The 18,707-nt window shown below is 43.4% G+C and overlaps 1 protein-coding gene across 1 annotated transcript in view; it reads left to right on the forward strand.

Moving 5' to 3' along the window:
- The window catches only part of sgip1a (SH3GL interacting endocytic adaptor 1a), a 71,281-nt gene that overhangs the window by 11,414 nt on the left and 41,160 nt on the right, over positions 1–18,707 (forward strand). Inside the window, exon 3 of the mRNA XM_053430417.1 lies at positions 1,463–1,507. Coding sequence (XP_053286392.1) covers positions 1,463–1,507 — 45 coding nt within the window. The remainder of the gene's footprint in view (positions 1–1,462; positions 1,508–18,707) is intronic.

An 18,707-nucleotide genomic window follows, 5' to 3' on the forward strand; every position in this document is an offset into this window, starting at 1 on the left:
ACTAGAATTTGTGTGTTATTTTTGTAGATTTGCTTAATTGTGAGTCTCATCTTCTCACCTTGTGAGTCTCATCTTCCTCATCTCCCTATTACATATATATATAAAATCAACACACACATGTTTCTCTATCGTTGTGTGGACACTCATTGACATAATACAGTCCCTAGCCCCTTACCCTAACCTTAGCACACACACACACACACACACACACACACACACACACACACACACACACACACACACACACACACACACACACACACTCAGAGTAGGGGGGGGGGGGGGGGGTGCTGGCCCTTACATCGTGGTCCTTACTGCTCGTTGGCTGCAGCTGTGGCTGCGTTGCCATGACGTCACACGGATCGATGCGGTGGGAACGCGCGGACACGGGAGGGAGGGGGAGAGAGAGAGAGAGAGAGAGAGACTGAGCGAATCCACACCGATACTTCCAGGAGGGAGGGAGGGACGCAGAAAGAGTCGGTGCACGAGAGGGGAGACATATTCAGTTCAGTTGTGTGTGTGTGTGCGCGCGTGTGTGTGTGTGTTGGAGGGTCGTCAACATGCGTGCGTGCACACACCTGCACGTTATTCTCTCCAGCAGCCTATAATTGATGTCACTCACCGCTCGACACACTGCACTGACATAAGGTAGGCTGCAGTGTGTGTTTGTGCGCGCGCGTGTGCATGTCTGTTGGCTTCTTTCCTTACCTCTGTTTGTGTATGTGTGTGTGTGCGCGTGTGCGTTATGTGTGTTCACAGTCGCTTGTCATGAGAGTGAGAGAGAGGGAGATTTATATAGAGAGAGAGATAGAGGGGGGGAAAGAGAGAGAGAGGTCACTAAAACGCAAAACGAGTTTCTCCTTCTGGGCTACAGTGTCAGGAGATTCAAGCTGGAGGCCATGTGACTCCACAGAGGCCTGCGGGGATTGGCTGAGGCCACGCCTGACGTCAGCCAACTGCCTCCGCCCCTTTGAGCACCCCCCTCCTCAGCCCTCCCTTCCTCCCAACACACACACACACACACACACACACTCCTCCCTCTCTCTCTCTCTCTATCCTGCCTCCTTTATTTATTTATTTCCTCCTCTCAGCTTTTCCCCCACCTCTCAGCATCCTCAGCTGAGTGTGTAGGTTAGAGCAGCAGCAGCATCCTCCATGGCTAAAGCCCCAGCTCTGATCAGCAGCTAGGCCTGGCTATAGGACCCGTACCCCTCCTCTCTCTCTCTCTCTCTCTCTCTCTCCTCTCTCTGTCTACCTCTCTCCACATCTCTCCCTCCTGGGCTAGTTGACAGGCGACGTCTGGCTGGGGAGGGGGGGAGACGAAGGCTCACCGTTAGCCAGGGCGTTAGCCGGCCGTCCATTCTACTGTATCTCTCTGGTAATCGGGGGCTTCTTCTCCATCTCTCCCTCTCTCTCTCCCTCCCGCCCCCCCTCCCACACCTACTGCAACTCTCATTTCCAGGCTCATTGGAGATAGAGGAATGCAAATCTGCAACCATGATGGAAGGTAAGAATATTTTTCATTATCATGTCGTCCCCTTTTCTGCTGTAAATCAGGGTAATCCTCCTTTATGTCCTTGTCCTACAGCGGCTCATCTGCTAGAAAGCATGCATGTATGTGTGTGTGTGTACGTGTGTGTGTGTGTACGTGTGTGTGTGTGTGTGTACGTGAGTGTCTCTGTGTGTGTGTGTTTGGGAGCTTCAAATGTCATAAGCTGTCCTGCTATTTTGAGGACATACATTCCAGTGACTTGCATGTTATCCCGAGGAAAAGGCCACAGCCACTGAATGTCTGTCCACAGAGGCACAATGGCGAGGCTAATTGAACCGTGTATACCTTTTGTGAGTGTGTGTGTGTGTGTGTGCATATGTCTGAGTACCACCCCCCCTTCTCCCGTTTCCCATCGTAAAGGATTATTTGGATTTATTGTGCAGGAGGGCTTATGTGCCCAGCTGGCTCACTTGTATATATTCTCTTTGTATGTTGTACTCCGAAACACATTCTCACACACACAAAACCACACACTATCCGCTCTACCATCCAGCCCTGAGATTTGGTGCGTTCACGTGCACTTCTCTACCCATCCGTGGTCGGGCTGATCCCTGTGTGTCAGGTTGAGCGTGTTGAGCAAACGGAACATTGACGATTCTTTTAATATCATGTCCCTTTAACTGATGACATCATCAGGGGGGCTAGGCCAGTGATGGAGGGATGAATCCCTACAGCTCTGCAGCTGGCACGTAAAAGCCCTCATCCTTCCATCCATCCATTCATTCATCCCTCTTCTCATCCATAATTTTCACAGTGCAGCTCTCGTCTTTGACCGTTTCAAACTTGGATCCTATTTTAATTCCACCCGACAACAGCAACTACATGTTTACCTTTTTGGACCGGCCTTGACTAATGTCAGCTTTCACGTGCATATCTCCAGGAAGTGAAAATAGGTTTTACATAACTTGAAATATCACTTCCTGCTTGTTTACCCCCTGTAGTTAAATGTATTTAATTTTACATCATTATGTTTTAGTTCATATTTCCAAAAGGCCAGATGATGCTGTCATTCAGGCCTGTTTACTCCAGTGCAGCTGATAATTGAGCTCAATGCCAGTGTGTTCGCTGCTCAGGAAGAGTCTAATTAGATGGTTGTCTGCTTGTTTGTGTGTCTGTGTTTGGACATTATCAATGGTATTGGGGCCTCTTCAGGTCTTGTGGTTTCTTATTTCTGCTGTTTAACTGTGGCCAGTTCTTTTAAAGCTAGGAATGGACTAGTGCTCATGTTTTAATTATAAAGGGATATGAGAATATTGGATATTTAGGATTTTCCAGTAGCTTTAAGTGGTGTGATTTCAGCAGTCATTTCCAGCCACATTTAATCCACTTTAGCTTTTAAGTCTGATGCTTGTTTCAGTATAGATGCATTGGAAGGTTCTGTGATGTTTGCTTAGCCAACATTTCTTAGTTTTCCAGAAGTGGCAGTGAAGATATCATTCAAACTTCATAGGGTTGTAAGGTTCAAATGATAAAGCGCCAAACTGTCCAGTTAATTACATAAAGACTTGATACCAAAAGGAATAAAAACGCCAAACATTCAAATGGGGGGTTCTTAGCTCAACCCTTTGAAAACTGATGATTACACAATAATGGCGATGCATGAATGTCAGATAACGGTGTATCATATTGCTCTGTTACTGTGTCACCCTGACTGGCTGGAGCCGCTTTTAGAATCGTAACAGCATCTCTGTTTGTCCGTTGCACATCGTTATACAAACTGTGCTCAGTCGGTTATAGTTGAGACAAAACCCCCCCGATACATTTGGCTGCACCCTTTCTGTCCTGGTCATAGTTGGGATCAGAGCCGTGATGTCTAATAAGCTCATGTTGACTGAGCAGGTACAGATGAGCACTAGATAATTATGAATATTGTATCTCTCTGTGTGATAATAACCGACGGCACAATAGTTTGAAGTTAATGATTAACCCAAGGTGACAGGTTCCGGGTTTTCAGTGAGTTATTAGTATTTGTGGTACAGTACAGCTGTTTTCGGATATGAATTAGTCTTTCACATATAAGGAACGCTGCAGGAGACTGTCGGGGTCAGACGGGTTCTCGTGGTCAGAACACTCAGGCAAGGGATGGCGTCTTTGTTTAACATGAAGGAGGCAGGAGGTGACGTTTAACTCCTAATGCTGAAATCGATGTTTGTTTGTACAGCACCGGTGTTGGCCTTCATCACCTAAAGCTCTCGAATCTCATCGTCCTACCAAGTTGATATCTTCGTCTTCCTCATCTGCTACGTCTCTCATGTCTCTAGATTTCACTAGAGGGGTTGGCAGGAAAAGTTTTGGAAAATGTCTGGAGCAACTGACCCGGAAAATTTGCGTTCTCGCCTACAGCTCCTCTGGAAAAGTTCCGCAAAATGAATTCAGTTCTTGTCTGAAAGCACCTCATGTGTCCTGAAGGTAAAGCCTTGATCTGTGTGATGTGATGAGTCTATTTTTGAGCTTTGTATATTCCAGACAATCACTTTTTTCAGTCCATGGCTGAGAGCACTGCAGTACACAAACCTTATGGTTCGGTTTTAATGCAGAATTTGAGCTGCAGTGTGGCACAGACAAAGTACACTAGCAGAACAGATTGCTCCTGCGGTAAATAAGGATTCCACAACTTCACCTTAACTGTAATACACAATAAGCTAATCTAAAGCTCCTCCTCCACCCCTGCAAGTGTGCTGTCCTGTCATCGTCTGCTTTTGTCACGAGCCAAGTTGTTAGGTAACAGTGACACGGAGAAAAAAAAGAAAAGCAAGACAGACCGTCTGCAAACGGCTTCTCCCTCCACTAGCATGGCTAACGTGGGCTTAGCATAGACTGTGTGAGGGCAGGATTACAGTCAGGTGTTAAAATTGGATGCTAATCCTTGTTAGCTCTGCTTTTTAAAGCTACATACCACGGCCAGCATGGCTGTCCCTGGGTAACACGCAGGGTCAACACACAGGGTGATGACTTCATTTTAACCCCACACAGACACAGAGGCTTCCCCTAGTATCAAGGGTGCCGGTGACCATCAGGAAATCTACCATCAATCAACTCAATCCATCACCCTCTCCCCATGTATAAATCAACATAATATTACTTGATAAAATCTAACAAATGTCCTGGTTTTACTCCACGTGGGACTGTTGGTTCTGTGGGATGTGATGAATCCATCGTTGTGAGGCAGTAACAAATCTCCTGTTTGCTTTCCTGTACTCAAGAGAGCTCGCACTTGCGTGGTGGTTGTTTCAAAAGTGACTCACTCATCTCTCCTCGAGGCAAATGTGCCGTGTAGCATGGGATTCCTAATCTCGTTGGACTTTTGAGGATAGGCGCTGTAAGCAGGGGGCTCAGACATCATCGAGGCCACTGGGAAATTCAACAGATACCATTTTTAACTGTGTAAGAACAGTATACCCGTTATATACTCAAATAAGTGATGACAAGCAGAAAGTAAGCAAAACTGAATTGGCATGGAGGATCCGGTTGAGGTATTTTTTTGTGTGGATATTCCTGATCCCCAGAGGATGAACTGTGAAGCTTAGTGACCCTCTGACCTTATAGTGCTACCATCAAGCCAACCCATGCCCTTGTACACAAGAAACGACCTTCAAATATAGTATGTAGTCACAGCATTTTCTCCTGCTTCCTATAGTGGCTTAACATTTTAGTATATTTGCTCACTGTCCTGCCTTAAATCTAAACTTTTATATGCAAAATATCTCATCTCCACCTTATTTATAGATTCTTATATAACTTAGCCGAGCACGTTTATATTCCCATGGGATAAGCCCTTTTGATTTTAATCACCTCGTGGCATTTCCTGCAGCATCGCTATCAGGAGAATGTTAACAATGCACTGATGAGGCTCCAAGTTTAGCAGATTTAACATGTTGTCGGGACGGCTTCAGTGTGTTGTCAGGATGTTGTTGACTCCATCTAACAGTTCTGTGGGCTGTAATAAGCAGTGCAGACTCGCGAAGGCCTGCAGACTCGTAGTCCTGTTAATCCCAGTTACTCGCTGTAGGAATCACACTGTCACAGTGAGATCCAGGACTTAAGCGTTTGACTGGCTGAGACCTGGATAAACCCTCGACTGGAATGCTGCGGAGCAAAGGGCAGAGAGGACACCAGGCCATATGCTTGGCTCCACCGCCCGGCTGTAAAGGTCTCTCAACTTGACTTAATTTGTAGTGATAACATTACGATTGCTTGCTTCGCTTATTATGGTCTATGTGAAGTGAGTATCAAAATACCAAATGATATGAGTGTAATTGAATTGGTTTTGCAGTGATAACAAATCAAGTTCTGTCAACATGCATGCAGGGTCATCACCACTGACTCAGCTTTTCAGAATTATCTCAGCATAAATGATGAAGCCAAGTTGTTAAAAAAATATAATTTCTAAATTCAAGTTCTATACTTTTTGGTTTTATTTGCTTTTTTCTTTTTATTTATAGATATTTATGATAAAATGTATGTTTAAATTGTTAAATATCTCAACTAGAAATAAAAATTTATCTTGGGGAGTTTAATATCGTGATCAGGCCCCAAAATCCATATTGCTTGCACTCTAATGGACGAGATTTTATTTCTACTCCCTAAACTCACTTCAACAAAAAGTAATAACACTACCTTGTTAGATGTGGATGGCATCATTATCTGTGTTATTGTACAGTTGAAGTCATAACACTTAGTTGGAGTGTGGAATTAATGTTTCTTTAATCACTAATGTGCAGCAGTTATAGACAAACACTGCAACATTGATTACTACAAAAACAGCTCCCTGTTGCCTGATGAAGCCTCGGAGAAGGATCAGTATTATCACATTGTCAGAATGTCTCCGGTCAACTCGATTCCCTATTCACCTTCACATCCAACAGGCTCTAACTCTCCCTTCAAGGGACCGCCATATGGTTTCCAGCGTAATGACAGCGAGGCTGACTCATGTCTGATTAGGTAATGACCTGAGCAGAATCTCCCAAGTGCAAACTTTCATTGATTTATGAATAAACTGGTATTTAGGGTTGTTAGGATGAGCACAAAAACATAAACGATGTCAGCCAGATGTGTGCCAGGCGTGTAGCGCTGTTGTGGAAACATAATGATAATTATTTCCTCCTGAAGCCTTTTGTACAAGGATCGCTACACCGCCTCATATCACAGACCCAAATGAGTAATTGCATGTACTGCCACTGGCCCAAACGCATAACTCGTGTGGGCTGGTGCGTCAGAAGCAGCCTTCAGTAGCCTCGGAGAAGTTTTATGATGGAACAGAACCGCATACATCTGTGAATGTGAAATGCAAAATGCAGAATTGTGCATCCCTGCCATGCTTGAGTCACAGTTTAGTCAATATTTATTTTCGTATCACTCCTATCTGACCCACTTTACTCAACCATCTACTTAGCATAGCAAAGAAGAGCTGTATACATTCAACATGATAACTAATAAAAACCAAAACGTACAAATTGTGATTTAAAAACTAGCTAAAATGACAGAAATCCTCTTTGGGAGAAATGTATTGGAGGTGTACTGTGTCCATGTCCCATTCACTAACATAGAGAAGGTGGGATGTTTTACCCAAACTGTAGCCAGACACTTTTGAGGAGCTGTCATGTCGTGCATCTTTATACACTGTTTATGAGTGGATCACACAACAGGAGTGGCATGTTACAGCTTTAATATCGTGATCATAGAAAATACGTGTCCACCTGCATGTGACATGTTGCTTTAAATTACAACTGCATTGCCAGTGTAGATATTTCTTTCCGCAGAACAATTAAAATAGTTTAATAGTACAAGTTTTTAAAAAGGATGGTGAGGTGATAGACGAGGCTTCATCTGTATGTATTCTGAGATGTGACAACCCTGTGTCCCTGGCTTTCCCTTATAATGACACAAGAGAGTGCACAGATGCTAATATGACAGACAATGCTGCCATGAAAAACATGTGCATGTGTACGACTCTTTGGTTATCAGACTGTGGCAGACATGGAGGACAGCTCGTTGTCGAATCTGTCGCAGTGGAGCGGGTCCACTGTGGCTGTGCATGACAGAGAGTTTGACAAAGACCCGAGTTAACTTTCCCACAAACGAAGACGCGCAGGGACAGAGGGTCAGGAGAGGAGGTGGTGCAGGGAAAGGAGTCGGAAATGAGTCCACTTGTTCTTGGTCGTACTTTTCCTAGCACCCCATTCATTCATTCTTGGACACAGCAGCACAACATCCTCACAACAGCAAATTCAAATTCCATCTTGTTCTCTGCAGACGCACACACACACACACACACACACACACACACAAAGGCAAGCTTATGTAATGACGGCCCGGATTCCGAGCCAGATAAACAGGCATGTTTGTGTAATTCACTGTCAGCTGGGGGAAGTTGAGGTTCTCTTCCAGTGTAATCAAACTGTTTCCTTGAATGAATGATCAGATTCAGTGACAAAATATCAGATAAGTACAACAACAGCTTAAACTGCTTAAGGTATTTGTGCGCTGGGATCAGTCTTTGAAGAAGGAGACAAGTTAATAAATGAAAAGCACTGCACAATTAACCTGTTAATACTCTTTGACTTAATAATGTTTCCTGTAATTGTCCCGTCTGATCTCCCCCTCAGTGTTGTCCTGGTTTATTTAAACTGAAATGTTCCACAGAGCACAGCCAACAACAAACAGGAAGTCGCACAGACTCTGAACCAACAGGGTGTGGATGAGGTTTTCGGTCTGACAGGGCCCACACAGAGATTAGGGGAGCCCGCTGTCACAACAGTAGGTGATTTGCCATCATAGTCTCAAAGATCTAAAAAGATGTTGCAGTGTTGTGACTGCTGCTGCAACACCGTCCCCATCACTGTGTGTTCATGTCGTGGTTCATGACAGTGAAAGGAGCAGAGTCTCTGTTGGCTCCATCAACGAGCAGAATTCAGATGAGAGCCGATGAAATGTAGATATTTTGTGATGTTGCGTACAAGGAAAATATGTTGTGGATGTTGTGATCTGCTGCATTATCTGTCTGTCCTTCCACACAAGGATGTGTTCAGGTCACAGCGTAGATCTGCTCTGAGCCTAACATCATTGGATTACAAAGCCCTAGTGTATCTCTTTCTTTCAGTCCTGGGATACATGGAGAGCAGCAATTCGTGTCAGAGCCCTGGAGGGAGAGGGCTAGACAAATAGATAAAGAGGGAGGGGAGAGGGGGCAGCTATCATTACAAAATGCCTGTATTTTGGTAAGTCACTTCCTTGTTTGTGGCTCATCAGTTCGAGTGATTTAGTGTCGAGTAGGACGCACAGGAGCTCATACCTCCATCAGGACCAACACCCTATCCACCATGTTTAAAGAAAGTGGTGAATAATGGGTTCCTCCACGGGTCATCACTCCTGGAAAGGTCATGCAAACAGCCTCAGTAGTTTTTGAGTAATCCTGCAGACAGACCGACAAATGGCAAAGAATAACCTCACTGCAGATGGAGAAATAAACAGAGTTGGCTGCACAAACTTGGTTTCCTAGCTTTTATTTTGTTTTCTTTCAATTGTTTCAGTGTTGCAGCCTTAAGGCTCATTTGATTTCACATATTTACCCAAAACTAGTACGTTACAGAGGGAATTATCACAAATGGGGATGGGGTTTAGATTTGTCAATAGCGCTGGTGTCTACGCCCCTGTGCCAATTTGACAGTAGCTGGCAGCTCAACATGGAAAGGGCGCTCTCTGTTGAGCACTTTTCATCACCACCTTCTACACCTGCGGATTTAGCCGGATATTTCGGAGAGGGATGAAACAGAGGTTCTTTGGAGTGAAGCCATAGGTTTCGAGCCAGCAGAGCATTTTCACTGGATGTCACTGAGTGCAGGATGAGTCATAGAACCTTCTGAACCATTTTACCGGATGAGAAAAGACAGGGGAAAAGGGACTTTGATGTAAAATCACTACGATATTGGTTTGTTGATGCATTTTGTCTGGCAAATAAGCAAGAAAGCAATTATCAACACAAGGGCACAGGATTAAAATTGGCAAAATAGATCATTTTTATTTCATGGTCTCCACTTCTGATGTCTATCTATTGTTCATTGAAAAATGTATTTGTGGCAATCCCCATTCATCCTCAACTTTGATTAGTGAGGGAGGATTTTCCTCTACACACCACTGCCCAAACAAAGGTGACCATGACCCTGGTCTTTAGCCATGTTTCGACTGGAACTAGGTATCCTCTGTGTGTTCTGACCACAGGGACCAAGGTCTAAATTAAGTTCCATGGAGATCTACTTACCCCCAAAGCAGGCCTTGCTTGGGTGTAGGGGTTTAGAAAAGGATTCCTTGGGTTGGTTGAGTGCTCTAACCCTTTACTTCAGCTGGCTAATCTCAGCATTGGCTGGTAGAATCTGTTTCCTTACTTTAAGTAGCATTTCAGGTGCTTTGTTACGAGTGCTTATTAGTGTCCTTGCACCTATGCCTCCAGGTTGTGATCACCATTGTTGATGTTTCTCAACCAAACGATTGAATAATGATGGTTTGGTTTATTGTTCTCACCGATGGTTTGACTCTACGTCTGCAGTTCCCTCCATTCTCAGCCTCATACCATCACTTCTTCATGTCGGTACCTTTCTATTTTAGTGCAGCGATCTCTAACTTTCTTTTTATTTCCCATTGTCCAACTGATTTGTAGCGCTTCCTCTTTTCTTTTCCTGCACTGTGTTTCCTATTATTGAAGAAAGGGTGAACAGACATGGTGGCGGGGAAACCCTCAGGGAAGAGAAAATGTATTTGGCCATATAATATTAATGTGCTTCTGTGTGTAATGTATTCCGCTCCCGGGCCGACGGTTAGCGTTTGGCTCAATCTTCTGACTCGACTTAATTATAACAATTGATTAAATTTGCAGGGGCTTTAGGAGATAAATGTGGGCACACATGATCATTACATGAGCACTGATTAGATGTGTATTTTTATTAATTTTTTGTAGTACCCACTTACCTTCGACTTGCATCCTCTGCTTTAATTAGTGATTTCCTTACAATACTGTAAGGGGGGATTTAAGGAATATTGATGATTTACAAAAGCTTTTTCCACTGCAGAATTTAATTAATTGTGCCTCAGTTTTCTCATAATATAACATATCGCCTGCATGTAATGTCAAACTACGACTGAAGAGAATAGCATCAGTTTTAGGAAGGAATTTCAACCTTAACTGCAGCACTTAGAAAATATAGCAGCAAACAAAGTAGGCCATGAAATACAAGATAGACTGCTGACATCAGTTTTTCAGATTCTTTCCAGGCTTCAGCTTTCGTGTCCTTTTCTTCCTTCCTCCCTTCGTTTAAAAATATTTCATTTCAGCTCTAGCTAGAAACAGGTGTCATCGTATTCTTCCATGTTTGTGTGAAACGTCCCCTCTTTGCCATATCCGTGGATTTGTCTGGGTCGAGCACTCTGCGTGTATTTGTACTGCGTGGCTGTGAGCCAGACCAGTGCAAACAGATGTCAGTTTCAATCAGCGGAGGTTGCACTAGCACTGTGACGCAGAGACACAGCTACAGGAAGAGATTAGCAGCGTTTAGATTGATAACTGGATGGGATGAGAGATGTAGGAAAGAGGGACAGAAGGGTTGGAGGGCTGCAGAAAGAGAGAGAGAGATTTAGGCTGGGAGTAATGTGATGCATGAGAGAAGGATGAACAGTGTTTTGAGATTGTGATTACAGAGAAACGCAACATGTGTAGACGTGTCTCGCAAGCTTTTCAGTGTCATGTTGTCAGGATGCTGTTGTTTACTTGGAAAGTTTCTGATAGTGAGAATGTTAGGCTGTCCGTGTCTGTGCTCTCTGTTTACCTTACGCTGTACGCCTGTTTTACATCCAGTCTTGAATGAAAGAGCTGAAGAAACATCCCTTACTTTGTTCATTCTTGCATTCAGGAGTATGGTAACGCAGAATGCTGCAGTGCCTGTACGCACACCAAGCTGTGGGACTACCAGTTAAAAATACACCTCTGCAAAATAAGTCACAGGTTGATGTAACCCACTTTCATGAGGTCGTTGTTATTGGTCCTTAAAACGTCACTAAATAATCACTGGTGTGTTTTTGTTTGGATTGGAACAATATGGCCCACAAATTTGTTTTTATTGCCGGAGACTGCTCTGTCTCATTGACACAAATAAAACACAGGGGATTAAGATGTTGTAGTTGCTCATAATATACATATTTAGTATTGCAGATGCAAATCAAGGAACAGCTCTTTTTGTAAGTCAGATATTTGTATTAAGTTTGATACAGGTTTTGTAAGTGAGCAGGAAAATACTTTACCTGTAACTAATAATTAATATTCCATCCATCCATCTATCCAAGGTTGTGCTGCGGTGGCATATTCTCTGCCTTGTCATGATTAGTATGATGTAGCATTATTTCTGACACTGTTAATGCAGTTACAGATGAAACCTGTCAGGCAAACCTCAGTGCACCACAGGAGACTAATGACACAGAAAATCGAGAAAGAAATACCCATCCTCAACCTCTCCATTGCTACAGCTCCTCTTCTCAGCCTCTGTCTGAAACAAAGGCCCGCCTCCTGATGCAGCCCAGTCTGTTCTGATTGGTCAACTGCTTCCAGTGCTTATAGGAAATCTCAATCTCTGCTCTCACTTTTCCTGGCTTTGCAAGGGGGGTGGCCTCACCGTACGAGGCGTGCATTATGCCAATGTGGGGCATTGTGACATCACAATGACGCAGTAGTATCGACCGGTACACTGACGTGGAGCTTCAACAACTTCCAGAGCAGAGTTTTCTGTGCAGGATAGGAGTTCCCTAATTCTACTTAGCAGACCTTATACATAACACTAGAGGGAAGAAAAACAGAAAAGTTCTTTAACCAAACTCGAACCCATTATTTAATCCCAGCGAAACTAACAATTACATAAGTGTAGCAACAGTTTCAGTTTTATTAATGAAACAGGAATAAGAAGCTGTGTATCGTGATGACCTAAAAAGTCTGTGTTTATGCACACAACACATCGTTTGGATGAACTGTGTGTGTGTGTGTGTGTGTGTGTGAGATGAATAAGATGCTGCTTAGATGACTTGGTCGTTCAGCATGTCGTTGTCCCAGCAGCCATCAGATGGATGACTCATAGCAGATAGGATTTCATTAGCAGACATCAGACCTCCCAGAGAATAGAGGAGCCATTGATTTTCACCATATCAGCAGGGAAGGGAGGCAGAGGGGGAGAGGAAGGGGGAGGAAGGGAGACATGGGTACAGAGAGAACTGCAGTGGAGAGAAAACTGCGCATCAGTGAAACTAAACAACAAGACACAAAGCACCTGTCATCTGTGGTCCCACTGTAACACACTGCTGAGGAGGGAAGTGCCGCTGCACTGCTCAGTATCTGTGTCTATAATGAAAGATTGTCGGAAAGGCTTGCTGATATTCTGTTTGTGTCTTTTTTATGTTATCTACAGCAAGTTGTTACGATTCATCAGGGCAGGATGGAGACAGAGGCCCCTTTTCTGGAATCTCTGTTGTTCTTGCCTCCGACAGGGAGAATGTGTTTTCACTTCTCATTGGTTGGTTTGTCAGCAGGATCATGCGACTTGGCAAACGGATGGGACATTGGTAAAAAATGATCCCACTAAATTAAGGTGTGGATCTTCTGGAATAGTCTTTAACATAAGCTGCTTTCAGACATGAGTTCCTCTGGAGTTCCTCTGAAGATCTTCTAGAGATCTTCTGGAGATCTTCTGGAGATCTTCTGGAGATCTTCTGGAGATCTTCTGGAGATCCTCTGGAGTTCCTCTGGAGTTCCCCAGAGGAGGTGTATGTGTGAACGCAAAGTTTCTGCGGCCTTTCTCTGCCTCACCTCCTAGTATAAAGTCGGCAGAAAGTCTGGAGAACACAGATATCATAGATATTTAACTTCCCATAACCATGCAGTCATGGTTTTGTCTCTTGATGTTACCTGAGATTACATGTTGAATTTAATTTGGGCAGACTGCTCACTTGATTCACTTTCTCTGACGCTACAAAGGCAGCATTGGATCAGTGACCGACTAACATCAGCTTATACGGAACTAACTCTAGTTGCAGTGTTATGCAGTGGTTCTAAAGGTCCAAATAAACCTGAAACCAACATATAACCAGCAAGTTTTACTACCTCTCTGACTTCACAGTCAGTTTGAGGTGGACTGAAGATGATTTGTGGGGTTTCTCATTTCCACACAGACTCATCACTCCTGTCATCTTTTAACATGTTCTCACACATTCAGTGTCTCATTGACCTTACTGCTCAGGGACTGAGGGAGATTCATATTTGGTCATTTAACATCTTTTCCAAAACAAATGAGCCATGACAGACCCAAGTGGTCAGAGCGGGGTTTGTCCAAATTAAAAGGGAGGCCTGAGGAAAGGGAAGTTACTGCCCTCACTTCACCACAACGTTGACCATGATGTTAACGATGGTGACGGATGCAGGAAGAGGAATGTCATGTTTCTTATGGAACAGAAATTAAGTTGTTTTACTCAAGTAGTTAATGTTCACACAAATACAGGAAGTTTGACCGGCTCCTCTCCAACCGTGCGTTTTTTTTTTTTTTTCGTTTTTGCCCCAGTATCACAAGATTTTTTGTTTTGCCCTCTCTCTTCCCCTGTGGCAAGTCATACGGCTCTCATGGAAAATTGTTTTTATTTGCAACTAAAATGGAGATTGTTGTTAGCTCTGTTTATTGCTGGTTTGGTTTGTGTCAGGTATTCCCCTAGCGTATTAAAGCAGCTGCTATTTAGCTGATTTTGCTTTGTGATAAAAGTGGGCAGGAAAGCGTTTCTGCATTTAAGTACGGGAAAGAAAAGACTCATGGGACCAGGTCTTATTTTGTAGGAATCTGTTTTTACCACCAATGCTAATTTCATTAATTATATAGGCACAGTTAGAAAAGAGGTTTTAACAGCATGAATGAAAATTAGTTGGTTTATGAGACTCTAACCTGGCCAGTGTAATTATACAGCCAGTCTCTCTAAACGTAATTAAGTTTGAAATGCTCATGTTTCTTATTGACATGCCCCAAAGCTAACAGATGTCATGATCATCTCTGATATCTCATTACGCCTCAGGAAACCTTTTTGAATCCAGGCCTTCTGTTTCATTTACTCTCCTACAAAATATCCACAACAAGAAACAGAGCTTCATATTCTTTTTAATCACAGCGTGAGAGGGAGCCGGGTCTAATCCGACACCGACTTCAGACTCTTTCAACCTTTTAACGCTGTCTCATGAAAGCACAGCGTTGGAATTCTATGAACGGAACAAGCATGTGCATCTGTGGGTGTGTAGAGTCGGTCGGTTGTGTGTCAGTGTATGCTTGAGTAATTCTGTTTGATGTAGGGCCACGCCGTCCTCCATTTTGCATGACTTTAGCAGCAGCCTTGGAAGCAGGGTTCTCCTGGAATGAACCCTTTAGTTGTTTTAGAAGTACCAGCATGTTACATATCATGCAGTCACCACGAACAATGTCTTTTACAGTACATTTGCAAAGCTTACACACCGTGTGTTGCAGCATATAGTGACAAGTAGTAATTTCATCGAACCCTGGGTTATTTGTTAGCAGGATTGCGCAAAGACAAGTTCACTGATTTCCACACACAATCTGGATCCGCGACAAAAATTGACTTGTTTTTTGCTCTAGTTTCCCGGTAATCCCTCCTATCAGTAGTTTTTGCAAAATCCTGCTCATGACCAGACAGAAGAACAGACCAAAACATTTCCCTGAAGGAGGTAACTTGTGCAGCTCTGAAACTAAATTATGTAGTTCATTGGATTAGTTCCCTTTTTTTGTTTTCCAATTCTACAATAAGAACAAGACAACCAATGCTCCACCTTGGCAGAGGTAAGAGCTCGACTGAGGAATTCATGTTATTTCAAATTTGACTCTGAGTGTCTTGAATGACAGGGGGAAATGTTCTTGAGTTCTTAAACTGAAGCCTTTGCAGAAGTATGTGCGTGTGCATGTGTGCCATCAGGATGACATGTATAGCAGCAAAGTGTTCCGTAAATAACAACACTAATGGTTAATATGGTGATGATATACCACAGAGGAGAAGGGAGATGTTTGCCTCAGTCAACCTGTGGGTAATATGAGCCTTGGTTATATTGCAGGGCGTCAGCGTGTCACTGGAATTGATGGTGTGTTCCCTCAAAGTGGTTCCAGCTCTGGTGGTTCATCATGGTTTCCTCACCTCTCTCTCTCTGTCTCTGCCTCTCTCCCCTCCTCGTGTCACTCTCCCTTTCACTCCCACCTCCTCTCTCAGACACCACTCCACCTCTTCAGCGACACCAGTATAGATTATTTATGTGAAGACGGTGACTGTGAGAAGATTTAATAGGCCCTTGTGTTAATGAACCATACGACTGCCGAGACATTCCTTTCCCCACCAAGAGTCGACTAAACCTGTAATCTGGGTGTGAACTGGCGAGAGGTGGAGTCAGCGGTCGGCCTTAACCAGCCTGAACTGAGATTAGAACGTTGGGAGTAAGTAAGGGAGGTGTAATCCACAGGAATTTACACAAGGCTTTTTTTGGCTCCTATAGTTATAGTGGTGCTGATGTAATTTATTGATGATAAGTGTGCAGCGTTGAAACAACTCCGTGCTGCTGTGTTCCTCCACTGCTCCTTCACTCCCTCTGTTCTGTCCCCATTTTCATAATTTGTTCTGTTCTGGGGTTTTTTACAAACAAAGTCATTTCCTGTTCTTCCCTGAGGCACATCGGGGAGGACGTGACCAGGGTGCATCCGAGCTACTGATGCGCACACACACACGCACACACACAGACACGCACACAAACACACAACCATACAACCACACACAGGAACACACTCGCTGCCTGCTGCTCATGCGGAAACTTTACATTCTGGGACGACCAATGACTGGCATTGCAGCAGACTCACAATCTGAACGCTTACCCACTGTACACACACACACAGTCTGTTTCCTGATGGCTAGCAGAACATATAGATGTATCATATAGCTGGTGATGGATGCTTGAAAAGTTCCTGACTGGATGCCTGAAAAGCAGAATTATGTTCCCAGTGGAGAAGTGGTGTAGGAGTCCGTCCACATCCCTCTTCCATGTCTCTCTGACCTGTCCCATTCATCTTATATTTTAAGTTAAGATATCTTGATTTGATTCAACCTGTTTGAAGGTTTCTGGTATCAAGCAACTGCTTATGGAGGACTAATGAAACCTGAAATATCAAACAAAATATCCAATATCAATCAAAATGAAATTGTGCACGACCAAAGGGCCAGTCCTAAAAGCTTCAAAACTATTTTCTGTTTCATTATTTCTAACCTGAAAATGTTCTCCATGCATTTTTTATCGTGTGATTAAATTCAATAATTGAATGTTGGCTGAACTAATCGGCTAATCAGTTAGTGAAGAGAGATTAAATCACTATAACAAATCAAACTGTGAACTGGAACTACAGATCATTGGAGCCAACACAACACAGCCTGTCTCCGGAGACCCCGAAGTGCTCATAGTTAAGTTCCTGGTCGATTTGATCTTAGTGTATCAGAACTCTGCCGACCAATTAGGCGCTGACACTGATGAATGGGTTTATCATACTAACAGGACTTGTGGGAGAAGAGAGTTCATCTGTTCAACTTTACCATCAGTTTATGTGCATATACGAGGACGGGCAACAGAGGGTAAAGATGAAGAGCAGATCAGAAAGGAGAGGGTGGAGATTTTCTTTTCATCATGTTATGTGATTGAATAGAAGAATAGCAATAATGAAAGGTTACAACATCGTTTCAGAATCACTCAATGTGCAGCCCAGAGTTTATTGAAGGGAATCACAGCCAATCACATGATTAATTTGTCCATTCGGCTACAAAAAGGGAATTGGCTTTGAGTCGAGTGCCCATACAATACCCAGGATGACATCTACCAATACACACACACACACACACACACACACACACACACACACACACACACACACACACACACACACACACACACACACACACACACACACACACACACACACACAGAGAACCTGAGAACAAGCTGGGGATCCTAAATAAATGGTTCACCGGGTGTAATGGAGAGAGGAAGCAGAGTTTCTGTGGCATTAGATGCTGATTCACTTCTGTACAATAGCTGCTTTATTTTATTATCTCAAGTTGCCCAAAAAAATCTCAGTTTTACCATTGAAGCAGTGAAAGTGGGAATATAACAATCAAACTTCTGTTCTAGGATCCAAGAGTATCACTAACACATCCAACATAAAGGCCCCTAAAAAACTACCATCTGTGTAAAGTAAGGTTTAATGGTTTTACATGTACAGGATTTACAAAGTGAATATTTGTTGCACATCTTCCAAGTCAGAACCGCATTAAATTTTGTTGAAGGATTATTCCATTCACCATTGAAGCACTGGAGTACTCTATATTGAGTGTCATAACAAACTCGTCTCATCTTGTTTTTAGATAATTTGGCAGTTTCTATTTGTGACTCTCACATTTCCAGTTCTGCTGCAGGGCCTTGAACTTCTCAGCAAATATTGATTGAACGGTCTGTAATCATTGGAGCTGCACATGTTAGTTTTACAGTCATTTTAAACAAAGCAACTGTTTTGAAAGTTGTGTGTGTGTTTGTTTAGCAAGTTATAATTGCGGGTCGTGACAAGACACCTCAAAACTAGGTGTGTGTGATTTAGCGGTCTTTCCAACCTACCTTGTTTAGTCTGGACTCTCAGAATTTTCAGTTTCGTCCGATCTAAAATAACAAGTGTGGGCCTCAGACCACAGTCCAGACCTCCAGACCTCCAGACCCCTAGACCTCCAGACCTCCAGACCAAGATGTGGTCTGAATAGAAGAAGTGGTCTCGGTCCGGATCAAACTTTTTTATCGGATAGTTTGTACTTTCGGAGGAATTGCAGGAAGTTGAGAAAGCATTAAACAATGGCAGGAAAAAGAGAATCAGAAATAATGCTTGAACGATGAGTATGTTCATTTTGCTGGTAGGAACACCACAATGGTATCACAGTGGCAAAGAAATTAGAGGAGTGGACTTATTCATTTTCCCCATACGAACAGAAAGGTTACTTTTTCCGATACACTTTATTAAAAAAGATAGCGACTACAATAAAAGAATTGACAACATGCCATCGTCTGATG

This window comes from Pleuronectes platessa, chromosome 9 (assembly GCF_947347685.1).
Source record: "Pleuronectes platessa chromosome 9, fPlePla1.1, whole genome shotgun sequence".
Lineage (NCBI taxonomy): Eukaryota > Metazoa > Chordata > Actinopteri > Pleuronectiformes > Pleuronectidae > Pleuronectes > Pleuronectes platessa.